This window comes from Caretta caretta, chromosome 9 (genome assembly GCF_965140235.1).
Source record: "Caretta caretta isolate rCarCar2 chromosome 9, rCarCar1.hap1, whole genome shotgun sequence".
Classification (NCBI taxonomy): Eukaryota; Metazoa; Chordata; order Testudines; family Cheloniidae; genus Caretta; species Caretta caretta.
Genome location: NC_134214.1, coordinates 16,523,654 through 16,536,825, shown reverse-complemented (window position 1 = coordinate 16,536,825; position 13,172 = coordinate 16,523,654). Strand labels below are relative to the sequence as shown.

Genomic DNA, 13,172 nt, shown 5'->3' with positions numbered 1-13,172 from the left:
CTAGCACAGCTCAGAGGACTTGGAAGAGAAGGTGCTAGATTTCTAGAAACAGGTAATGAGGGTGGTGGTGGTGAACAAGCATGGGGATAAGGGTGATTCAATAGCTAGTGTACTTAAGTTTTCAGAAAGCCTTTGACAAAGTCCCTTACCAAAGGCTCTTAAAGCAAAGTAAGCTGTCATGGGATAAAAGGGAAGGTCACACCTAGAAAGGGTAGGAATAAACAGCCAGTTTTCACACTACAGAGAGGAAATAGTGGCGTCCCGCAGGGGTCTGTACTGGGACCAGTACTAAGGTTGTCAGTTTTGGTTGGCTATATTCCTGGAGATTTCATCACATGACAATCTTTAATTAAAGATTAATATTTAATGCTGGAAACTCCAGGCCAATCCTGGAGCACTGGCAACCCAAACCAGTGCTGTTCAACACATTCATAAATGATCTGGAAAAAGGGGTAAATACTGAGGTGGCAAAATTTGTAGAGGATACAAAACTATCGAAGATAGTAAAATCCAACGCAGACTTTGTAACTCTTCAAAGGGATTGTACAAAACTGAGTGACTGGGCAACACAATGGCAGATGAAATTCAATATTGATAAATGCAGAGTAATGCACATTGGAAAACAATTCCAACTGTCCATATAAAATGATGGGGTCTAAATTAGCTCTTACTAGCAAAGATCTTGTTAACTCTGGATGGCTCTCTATGAAAACATCCCTTCAATTTGCAGCAGCCAGAGCCGCTGTCAAAAAAGCAAATAGAAGGTTGGGAATCACTAAGAAAAGGATCAATAGTAAGACAGGAAAATATATTACCTCTATGTAAATCCATAGTACACCCACATTTGAATATTGTATGCAGATGTGGTCACCCCATCTGCAGACAAGATATTGGAATTGGAAACAGAAAAAGACAAAAATGATTAGGGGTATGGAACAGCTTCCATATGAGGAGAGATTAACAAGACTGGGACTTTTCAGGCTGGAAAAGAGACAACTAAGGGGGTATACGCTAGAAATCTGTGAAATCATGACTTGTGTGGAAAAAGTAAATGTTATTGACTCCTTATTGATAGGCAGCAGGTAAAACAAACAAAAGGAAGTATTTGTTGACCCTATGCAGTGTCAACCTTTAGAACTCTTTGCTAGAGGATGTTGTGAAGGCCAAGACTAGAACAGGGCTCAAAAAAAACCAAAACAAAACACACACTAGGTAAGTTCATGGAGGCGAGGTCCCCCAATTGCTATTAGCCAGGGTGGTGTTCCTAGCCTCTATTTGCCAGAAACTGGGAATAGATTACAGGAGATAGATCACCAGATGATTATGGCATTGGCTACTGTCAGTAAAACAGGATACTGGGCTAGATGGACCTTTGGTCTAACCGAGTATGGCCATTCTGATGCCTCTTTGCAGCGTGTCACCCCATTTGTGTTACGTTAGAAGCAATGGATTAGTAAAACCTTGCTTCTTTCCTAATTAGACGAAACCCAGCAATTTGAGAAATCTATAAGGAGCATGACTGCAGCATTCAGAGAGCCATCACCTTTCTTTCTAAACTATCATTCAGTTTGTTAGGGAAGTACTCTTCCAACTTCAAAGTTTCTACCTACTCATATACAAAGGAGTATTTCCTGATAAAATCAGGTTCTTATATCATGCCCATAACTATGATATTTCTTTATTCTTGGAGAAATTTACAACATTCACAACATGTCAAGAAATAGTCACTATAAAACGTTAGAGTTTGATTTTATTTCTTTTGACAGGAAAGTCAGCACTCCTCTGCCCCCAGTACAACTTTATGACAAGCCCTTCTAATTTAAAAAAAATGTTTTTCACACGGAATGAACAAATGTATTGCTAAAGGTAGTGAATAAAAAAGGTATTTTAAAGACTGGACCTTAAGTTTAGCTTCCACTATCCCCCTTGCTGTAACTAAAAGTCAAAATGTGCAAATATTTCATAGAAACATTTTAGCCAGCTTCTTCATCATCTAAATGTTAAAGGGCCTTTTTTCAACCATCTTTTGTAAGCCAAACTTCCCTTACTCTTAGTAACTACAAAAAGAAAAGGAGTACTTGTGGCACCTTAGAGACTAACCAATTTGAGCATAAGCTTTCGTGAGCTACAGCTCACTTCATCGGATAGCTGTAGCTCATGAAAGCTTATGCTTAAATAAATTGCTTAGTCTCTAAGGTACCACAAGTACTCCTTTTCTTTTTGCGAATATAGACTAACACGGCTGTTACTCTGAAACCTCTTAGTAACTGAGAGCTTCACTATTACAGAAATGAAAGATGTACAGTTATACCTTTCAAGTTATTGGTTTTATGACTTTAAAAGCAATATATGTTCTACAATATATAAATATTTGAATCCTTCCAGCTGATAACCAACAGGTCTATTTGCTCACTTATCCCTAAAGACTAGATACAATAATTTACAGGGTTTTTTTTTTTTGCGCTATGTTTAGTAAGATGTCATTGCATAAATACAGTAATTAAAACATCCCTCCCCTTCCTTCTCCCTTTTTAAAAAAATACATTGACTAGTACTTGATATGTTTATAATATAGAATAATTTGAGAATAATGGGGTATCATTTATTTTACAGTAATATGCAGCAAGCATTTAAACTAAACAAGAGTGTTTCTAAGTTTACACTGGTTATTTACCACAATACAGAATCACCCTCAAAAGCCAAATACTTTAGGGTTAGACTACAGATGTTAAAATGAGACTCAAGAAGCTCTAAATTAACTGTGCAAAACTAAATTCCATCATATGTTCAGCATAATATATTCATGTTAAGATTTATACCTTCATTAAAATGGTCTTGATACATAAAATTCACTGTGATACCCAACAGCCTTAGTAGTAAGGACATACTGAATCTTCCTTACCAAACCGGAATTCTTGTAACAAACTATATTCTAATTATTCATCAAAAAGTGTATTTTATTGAATTTTGAAGTCCATTTAACAATTTAACATGCTTGAATTCAGTAAGCTTGCTAACTACAGTAGTTGGACCTATTCCCAAATGTGATTCTTTTACAGATTATGTAGAATACAGTATTCTGAGACTATACAGACGGTGCACCGTCTTTGGCAAGCTACAGGCTACTATGGATCAGACTTGCAAGCAGTTACTGTTAAAATAATGAACTTCAGCCCTGAGAACAATGCATTCAAATCATGGCTCAACTGACAAGTCTAGTCGAAAAGCAACCATATCAAGCAAAAATTAAGAGGGTCCATTTAAGTTGTTAAATATTTATCAACATTTGAGGCCAAAAACAGCCTATAGTACATTTAAAGACTTGAAAAGACAAAAACCCTATAAAGACTGGTGCCATAAAAGTGTAACAGTAAGTGAAAATATTTCCTACACCCCTTAGTTTTCCACCTTTCAATTTAGGGAATTGTAGCAGCTGCTAAGAGTTCGCAGTTTTCATGTTCTTGTAGGAGCAAGTTAATTAAAAACCCCTTAATTTAGAAGCTAGTAGTACAAACCAGGTAAATAGATAAGATCTGTTTTAAAGTGGAGCTTTGAGTGCACGAAATTCACCCTCATGAAGCTTCTGACAGATTTCAGGAAGATGCAGCAATTTGAACGGCTACTAGTAGCTAATTTAAAGGTTTATTGTAAATATGACTATTGACAATAAGCTGAAATAGCTTGCTATTAAAGAAATGGCTCAAACATTGGTTTTAAGTTTAGTAAAACATAATACTGTAACTTAACTGATGAAGTGTCCAAGATACTAGTAATAGATTAATTCTCTCCAAGCAACTCCATATGTTGGACCACCTAATAATTACTTGCATAGATCTCAAAGTGCTTTACAAAGGTGGATAAGCAATAGGTATTTAGTCATATGCAAGACTGCTACAGAACCAGCCAACAGAACAAACTCTTGTTTGGAGAAGTACTGTCATCTCAAAGCCTATATTTTGCAGAATTGCAAGCAGGGGTTAGCAGAACTGCCTTTTAGCTCTAAGAAATCTCTCAATCAAGGGACAACTTTGAGATAGCTAGTCCTATACCTTTTGGACACACTTGTGGACCAGCTGCATCCAACATCTGATTGCATGAAATATTTGTGTTGCATGTGTGACCTTTAAGTGTACTAACACAGTAAGTTGCTACACTAGGAGTTGAATTTGTCCAGCCTTTGAACAATATTAAAATATAGTTATAGCAGCCAGAACTTGCATTAGCTTGGTTATGTCAGTGCTAGACATCCTAGCTGGTTGCAGGCTCCGCATCTTGCCCTTAAGACCAGGTCCAGAGGCACTGGTTATTATTGACCCACATTAGGAGATACTGAAATGTCATAACAAGCACTGCTGTTCCCTCCTACCCTCCCACACTCCACTTCCTGGTAGAGTACAGGAAGACAAGGAGAGCACTGAGGTTCAGCTCTTAAGAAAGCACTATAGATTTCAGCCTGTAGTAGGGTGCAGAGCCCTGTTTTAAGAATCAAGTTTATTGTTGCATACGAAACAAGGTGCCATTTAGGAAGTTCAATCACAATGCCCCATAAGCAAGGCAGAAATATGTAGTGATACTTGACTGCTGTAAGGATAGTTACAGTACATTGTGCTTTGACGATGGATTAGGTAGCTATTTATTGCTAGCCTGAGCTGCATGATCATGATTGCATGATTATCTCCCCTCCATCATGGTATACTAGGCACATATATACCTTCAGTGTGTTTTACTTTTCATCACTCAGGTTCATTAATCTACCATGATGTAGACTAGGTTTCATATACAAGTTCAGCTCATAAGATAGATAGTTGCTCTGCTCCAACCCCTTTAGTAGGTCGGAGAGTTCCTACCGCTAAGTTAAACCTATTTCAAGAGTGTATAGTAGCATGAAGTCATGGCTCCTGTAGCCAATGAAAGATAGATTATGAACAGTGTATCTTTTGCAAGGGTAGCATTCCAAGTATTTAAATCTTCCCAAATTAGTCAATAGCCATTGAAGCTTAAGGCAAGTTTTTAAAGTGGTTCATGAGAAGTAGGCTTGGAAGGACAGATTTTTAATCCATCAGTAAAAATCTATTTGACCATCCTCACAAACCAACTACAAATGTCGGCATTGATAAACAAAATGTACAAAGAAAAATGCTGTTTGAGCAGTTTGATTTAAGGACATCTAGCTGTATATTTTGACACATGATGTTGGCCATTTGTGTTTTAGAGATTTATAATGGTTAACTTTTTGAATCTCAACATCTGCTGTCATTAAGTAGCCATTATCTCCCCCTGCTCCCAAATTTCCTACAACTGAAATTTAGAGTTGATAAAAAATACTTAATATAAAAAACAAATTTAGCTTTGCCAAGCCTCATTATAGGGAAATATGACTTAAGTTTAAGCCATGAACTAGTCGTAGAACTAATTTATAGAGAAGAATGAAATTTATGTGTAAAAGCACTATACAGAAAGCACAAGACGCTAAGTTAGTGACAATTCTGTCAGTTTTGCAGAGCTTTTCATGTTTGCTGTTAACAAAGTCATGCCTAAATACACATTTTTAAATGAGTCAGGAACAACTGCTGTGTTGATGGCAAGTTACCTATGTAGCTTCTGCCATGTTTATTTCTAGAACAGGTAGATGTAGTAACTTACTATTACTACTCCTATATTTGAGCCATGATTATGTTTTATATTGGTGTCTGCTGTGCGTATATTTTACTTTTCAAATGCAAAAGTTTGCATTTATAATAGTTAAGTTTCCTTTATACAAGATGTTCATTTAAGTCTCAATGCTACAATTCATTTTCAAAAAAAAAAAGTGGTCAAAAACCTATACTCATTGTGCTATAAAATCAAAGTAGTTAGAACCTGAACATTTACACCTAATGCTGGAAGCACTGCAAGAGATTCCTGTGGAGTTAGTCACTCCTTTTTATAGTTTAAGATAATACAATAAGAGCAACTGAACTGCATTTTTCTATTTTTATTATTTAAGTCTGACAAAGGCCTCAAGTGAAAGTGTCACTTTAACATCTAATCCCACCTATCTGTGCATCTTTAATCCGGCTATGTAACATCCGACCAATATTCTGACTGCCTGCCTACACCAAAGGCAGATTTTGACATTTTTATAAAGTTACAATAAGCAAGCCAACAAGTTGGCAAAGGGAGATTATAACAAGAGGTAATACAGTTAGTTGCACATGGCCACCAGGACTTTGTCAAGCTAATTGGCATTTTTTTTTAATCACTTGAATTTCATGGTCTAAGAAATGTGATCAGCACCCACAGTTCAGTGAGAATCCCAATTCACAAAATATTAATGTCTAAGTTAAAACAATTCTATATTATGACAGTTCTACCTAAATGTTATGGCAAAAAACTAAATACTATTTATGTTCTAGGTTAATTTATAATCCTAGATACCATTGACTATCTTATCTAAAATCCCCTGAATACTGTACACTGTCTGTTCACACAGACAGACATGTTTTGCTCAAACAAATAAAATATACCTGCTAATGAACGAAACCATCAGGTTTCTTGGACCCATAAACTGAAGCCTACAGGCATGTTAGAAGAGGTACACAATTCAGAAGGAATTAAAACCTCAGTGATTATGAAAATTGCCAGTCAGCCTGCAACACTAATCCAGAATCCAGCACTATTTTGAAACAATCCAAAAAGAAATGAGGTTGCTTGTGAAGGCCATAGCTTTGGTGACAATCAGAACCAAATTTAAGATCTGTGGTTTGTCCGGACCTGAGCAATTGCTCGAGCCTGGAGATCCCATTTATTTGCAGGGCTTTATGGCTACAGCATATTCTTCGCTCATTGCACACATGACTGACACCTAGAAGACAAAAGATAAACATTAAAAATGTATGGATGACTCAATCACAAGAAACAAACCAATATGTGATAAAAGAAACTTCACCGAAAACTAATGTTGGAGGGACTCCTATCCCCACCTCCTCTTGTTTGAGAAGTAGCAGTAAATACAGATAACATGGAAATGTGTTTAATCTGATACAAAAAGTTTCCTACAGCTGGTCATTCCATCTGGCCCTATGAGGTGTTCTCTCTGGATATTCATCCCTTTCTTTGCCCTGCTGCTTGGTCATCTGTTATGTTAGTGACTGGCAGCTCTTGGTTCTTCTCTCATAGCAGATGTCAGAGACAGCTAAACCTATCTATACTGACAAACCCTCCTAGTGGAGATGCAGTTTATACTAGCAAGAGTGTGCTTTTGCTCATATAAGCTGCATTTCCGTTACAACTTTTACCTTTATAGCTGTGTTGGGTAATGGTGTAATTTCCCGCCTTCCCCCCCGCCAAAGCTCCGAGCCCACACAACTACGCCAGCAAAACTTAAGTTTAGACCAGGTCTCAACTTGGCTTGTAATTTCCAGTTTGTGGCACAGCAAAGAGTTTGGACACATGCAAATGCAACTGAGGTGAGAACCGGCAAGCTTTCCATCAACCACAGAAGGGACACCACTTAACTGCTTGAGCTGGGTTATGGAGGTTCATTTGTAACAGCTATACTCCTAAATTTGGTAGGAAGGAGTTTGAGAGTGTGGGAAACTGGTATGCTTCCAACTTCAGATTGAGAGAGTAAGAGACCAGGACCATTCTTTATCACAGAATCTTATGGAAAGTACAGAACCCTTTAAACTTGCCCTTTAGTGGCACCTTGATACTTTGTTCTTACCTGTACATCTTCACCTGCATTGTATTTCCCCTCTATTTCTTTGCCTAGTTCACCTTCTGGCAGCTTCAAATCCTCACGAACATCACCACTTTCTGTCAGCAGAGAGAGGTAGCCATCCTGAATACAGATCAGCTATAGGGAGAAGTTGGTTTTTAGAAAATTCATCCTGCTAATTTGTCTAAATAGCAAGATTTACTAGTTTGTATTAATTCAGTGTATCAACTATGGAAACTAGGCCATCCTGTTACTTACTGCTTCAAATATCACAGTAGTTTGGAGACAGATTCTACATCATCATGTTAACTTTGTTGCCTAATCAGGCTGCAAATCATGACATGACTGTTTTAAATGACCTTTCAAGAGAAGGGATTGAAAGCTATTAGCTTCTGCTAAACTAAGTTAAGTTGCACATTTGTTTTAAGTGGTCAAGTTATTAAGCACAAGGGTAAGTGTCCTGGGTGGTAGCACCTATAAAACAAATAAGCTGACTTGATGATTTAGAGAGTATTTCTCTAGACCATCACATCAGATTCCATTTATCTGAATGAACCAAATGCAGTGGTTTTTAACTCTAGCTCTTAAGTGCTGCTTTACAAGGCACTCACAAGGTGAGTCAGGAAGAAATTCTAGACTGCCATTCTCTGTATGAAAGTTAAGCTATTTTAATTTTTGAATGGTAACAGTCAAGTAACTAGCTTTGGACACCAAAAGGCTAGAACTGCCCATAAGACTGCATCACATATGAAAGTTCATATATCCTAATGGCTCTAGAGAGGGCCTTACTTTTCAGTAGCTTACTAGAGGGACCTCTAAGTGAACTAAAGAACCAGGACAACAATGCTAAAAATACAAATGGGAAGCTCAAGCTCTAATATTGTGATTTAGTACTTGGTATGTAGCACCAACAGCTCTGAAGAAAAGTTACTATCCAGAACATGTACACTGCAGGCTGCAGTGTACATGATGCATACCGGGGCAATAAAGAACAGTCCACCTTGATTAGGAGCTTTAGCATTAGTACTCTAACCATGTGACCTTGAGTTTGCCAATTAATACTAATTGAGGATGTCATTTGATCTGGACAGATATCAAATAATAACTTTAAGATGAACACCATATTTTGTTACCATCCTCCATAATTCATTCGTTCAGAGTAATCCAGCTTTTGACATCATTTGCACTGAGTTAGTGGACTGAATTTCTAGTGCCCTTGGTTCTAAGATGTTTAACTCAGTGCACTCTGAATTCATCAGAGCTGTCGTTTCACGCAGACTAAAAGCCTGAATAGAAGCAACAAGGCTAGAAACTTGACTATCCTAAGATGTTAATTATGTTATGGAGAAGTGAAAAGTAGACAGGAAGGTGGCAGAGATCTGAGGTCTAGTTAATTTGTCAGCATCCTTCTAACACTTCGAAAAAGTTATCAAGTTAACAAAGGACATTTGTGAACCAGTTCCCTGCATCTACACTCCTCAACAGTGTTCAGTAGAATCAGAATGACTTTGGAGCAGTGCCAGCTAAACAGTTCAAGTCTATTTCAAGTCAAAAGAAATTCAGTAGGTATACTCAAGCCCAGAGTAAATGTGCTGCTCTGAAGGAAGTCCAGAAATCTTACCAAAGATAAGTCTTTTCTCGCCCCTGTAGTAAAGATACTTTCCCATCCTCCAGTATATAACCATTTTCCTTTCCCCATTAGAGAGTCATATTACCACCTTGCACTCCCTGACAGCAAAATGAAGTTAATATCCCAGACTTCAGGCCAAAATTTTAGAGCTAGTATGTTCAACAAGGGAGTAACTACCCTCAGAAGAGAGAAAGAAAAAGGGTCTGAAGTGGGAGAAGCAACTTTTTAAATTTTTTAAGCTAGCTACAATATGACATGCAGTTTAGGAGTGGAGCTAATTTACTTGTAGTATCTGAAATTTGTCATTATGACAACAGTTAGGAAGCTGTCTAATCACATCATCAGTAAACGGACTCACTTGATAGTCATTCCTCTTGATATTTGGAACATCCATGTTATGAGTGGATGGGCAGATATCTTCATATTTTTTGCCAGTGAATATATCAATACCAACCAAATGAACCTGCAAGAAGAGTAGTAAAGAGCAATTAGTTTTTTCTCCACTTAGGATCAGTCACTGGCAGCCTGCTGTTCAAGGCAACAGTTTAAGTTACTGGTTCATTTTATATATAAAACCGATTCCACTTTGAATGGGAGGGGCAAGAATTTTAGTCCAAGAGTTTATGGGTAACCTGAAAGAGAAAGTTCTGCTTGTACCCTTCCCCCCACCTCCGGTCATATATGAAGATGGTTTGAAACATGTGTCTTAAAGGAGGAGACTAAGAAAATTAGAGCTTTGGTATCCCAGTTCTACAATGACATCACTAGATTTGATATTTAAGGCTATGTTGGTTAGGAGTGTGAGAAAAAAAGTCACTCTTAACCAGTACAGCAATGCCAAAAGGTCTCTTTTCCCAGTATAAGCCAAGTCTACAGTAAAAAGTCTGTGCTGGTAAAGATATATACTTACAAATCTTAGCTTGGGCCAGGCCTGAAAGATGAGAGAGAAGTGGGATTTAAGCCCTTCTCCCCCAGTAGTAGGGGCATTTCTAAAAACTCCCTAGTAGTGCCAACACCAAACTAACCTATTCACAAGTCTTTTTGCTATGGTCTTAGACATTTTTGTGATGTTACATGTCTATGCTAAGACCCCCATGATTGCCAGACTACGCTGAACTAGTATTACCACAATGGAATGTAGACTAAAACCTGGTATAAACCAGGCTATCAACTGTTAACACCAATTAAGGTCTCCCTGTCCACCCTCTTAAACATCAAAATCTGGGCTGTTTCCAGGTCAATTAACTAAGAGACCCAAACGACCAAGGTTGTTACCTGCCCTTATCTTTATTTTGGTAATTATTTCAGGGCATCTTAGCTGCTGGTAGGCACTGAAGACAACTAGTTTTAAGAACAGTTTCTAGAAAAAGATTAACCAAAAGTGTGTCTACACTATAACTGCTACAGCTGCACAGCTACCACAGCACTGCTGTAGCACCATAGCTCATATGCTCCATGCATCAACAGAAAACATTTTCCACTGATCTAGGTAATCCAACACAGCTCTGAGTGATGTAGCTAGTCAACCAAACAACATGTAGACGAGGCCTGAGGGTCTGATCAGAACATTTTAAAGCCATTAGAGTGTCCCCTGCAAACCCATATATTGCTATACTGTTCCCAGGGGCGGGTGTAGGTCTCGTAGATTTTTTTTGTTATCTTTAGTTAATTGCTGTTACCCGCTATTGTTTAGTAGACAGACATACCTTAGGCTTCTACTTCAAGGTACAAAAGTGTAGTGAAGACTTAAGTACTCAATTAGCATGTGGTAAAAGCCAAGTATTTGTCACCTAGAACAGAGGCAAGGGAATGTCCACACCAGCCTTCAAAAAACAGATTAAGTAAATCAATTAATTGCCAGTTAGCTAGAGACATAAGAATTTAGTGAAGCCACACCAAGGACTAGTGCAAAGTATGTCTACTTAGCCAAGCCATTTAGATGGTTTCAAAAAGTGGGGCAAGACTCTTTCATACAGTACCTTAATTCTAGATAGTCTAAATTAGAATTTGGAAAGTCTATAAAATGGGTTATATTGAGTCCTTTAATATGTTAGAGGCACCTCCAGTTGTTTACAGTAGGCTGTTAACATCCATTACCCAATGCCTTCCAAATCCACGTTTAGGCAAAGGCTAGTCTGTAATCCCTCTACCTTCTTAGAGCACTTCCATCAAGTCCATAAACTCTGGTCTACCCCATGTAATTTTCAAGATCCTACAAGGAAAATGCATACATAGGATCTTGTCTTTAATATTACCCCCACTGTTTATCATTTGCTGAAGAGTTGGGATTGAATAGTACAGAAAACTTGCCCTGAGGCATGGGCACACTGGTATTATGTCCATAATAATTCCAAAACTAGAAGTTTCAGAGTAGCAGCCGTGTTAGTCTGTATTTGCAAAAAGAAAAGGAGTATGTGTAGCACCTTAGAGACTAACAAACTAACAAAAGCTTATGCTCAAATAAATTTGTTAGTCTCTAAGGTGCCACATGTACTCCTTTTCTTATAACTATAAGTGTATCTAAAGATCTGACAGGTGATTTGTGCAGAGTGTGTGTGTGTGTATACATGTGTACACACACAACATTATTAATATAAAAAATAAAGTCATTGAGAGAGAAGATATTCAAGCCCAAAAGGAAAGGTATGAGAGCATGCCAGTCTGTTTACCTTGGCATGACCGTGCTTGCCGGTCTTAGAGGTTGACATTTCAACAATTTTGCAAGGACGTCCCTTGAGCACGACGAAGCCGTTCTTGCGCAGCGCAGAGCACTGCATGGGGTAGGTGGAGGAAGCACCAGCATCTCCAGTCGTGAAGTCAATCTCATCGGCCATGGTGCGCTGGGTCCGTTAGCGGGTACTACTAGAGAATAAGGAGCGGATGCAGCTTTTACCAGCAACCAGACAGCTTAGAGAAACGTGGGGGGGAGGGTCCCAGGGCATCTACACAGCAGTTAAGCAGCCCCTTAGCCCGGGCCGGGCGCGGGGGTTTAGCTGCGGTGCACGTGTACCCTGCCTGGGCGCTGAGCGGCGCAGGGAGCCGACCTGCCCCAAGGCTGCTGGCCGGCCGGGCAGCCCGTGCTCCTGGGCAGCCCCTCAGCTGGGCCCAGGGGTCGGCCCGCCCCGGGCCGGCCAGCGGCGCGAGGGAGGCCTCCGGCCCTGCCCACGTGCCTGCGGAGACGCCGTTGCGGCGCCCGGCCGGACTGCGGACGGGGTGCCGGCCGCGTGGAGACAGGGCCGCGCTCGCCACACACACCGCGTGCGCCCGGCCCACCCGCGGGGAGGGTGAAGGGCTCCCACCTCCCGCGGGGCGCCCGGCTCAGTGGCGGGGTGGCCCGACCCCGGCAACTCCAACGGCCGGGAGCGGCGCGCGCCAGGCCCGGCTCTTACCCGCCGACAGGAAACGGAACGTCGCCCGCTGCGCACACGCGCCCGGCCTCTAGCACTGCGGCAGCCGGGGAAGCGGGGGGGAGGCAGGACAGAGCGGTAGAGCCTCACGCGCACACCGATACTCCCCCACCTCCCCCACTTCCGCTTTGTAGCCGCGGGCGCAGCTCTCATTGGCTGCCAGGAGGCCAGGTTAGGCGGGGCTCCGGGTGCCCCGCCTCTTCCATGTGACTCGGAGCGCACAAACTTCCGGGTCACCCGCGCGCCGCGCCGCGCCCCTACCGTGGCGATTCACCGCCGCTCAGCATTGGTTGGAGTCTGACCACGTGGTGCGGAAAGTTCACTTTCCCCTCCCCTCGAGCTGCTCCTCCTCCACATGCCTTAAAGCAACAGCACTTCCGCTTGGGGCGTCTCTCCAACCGGAAACAGGTTTCCCCACAGACTTGTGGGATGATCT

The 13,172-nt window shown here is 40.5% G+C and overlaps 1 protein-coding gene across 2 annotated transcripts; it reads right to left on the bottom strand.

Annotated features, from left to right (window-relative positions):
- Positions 1 to 1,732: 1,732 nt before the first annotated feature.
- On the bottom strand, positions 1,733 to 12,878 carry EIF5A2 (eukaryotic translation initiation factor 5A2). Of its 2 annotated transcripts, none has more exons than XM_048864056.2 (5): positions 12,719 to 12,878; positions 11,999 to 12,191; positions 9,688 to 9,792; positions 7,706 to 7,837; positions 1,733 to 6,844 (listed from the first exon to the last, which is right to left on the bottom strand). In XM_048864056.2, exons 2-5 carry the CDS (start codon positions 12,161 to 12,163, stop codon positions 6,785 to 6,787), a joined length of 462 nt encoding a protein of 153 aa, XP_048720013.1. In that variant the 5' UTR covers positions 12,164 to 12,191; positions 12,719 to 12,878; the 3' UTR covers positions 1,733 to 6,784. The 2 variants fall into 2 exon arrangements, with proteins under 2 accessions (XP_048720013.1, XP_048720014.1); XM_048864057.2 differs by having other exon boundaries at positions 11,999 to 12,188.
- Between the last annotated feature and the right edge of the window lie 294 nt (positions 12,879 to 13,172).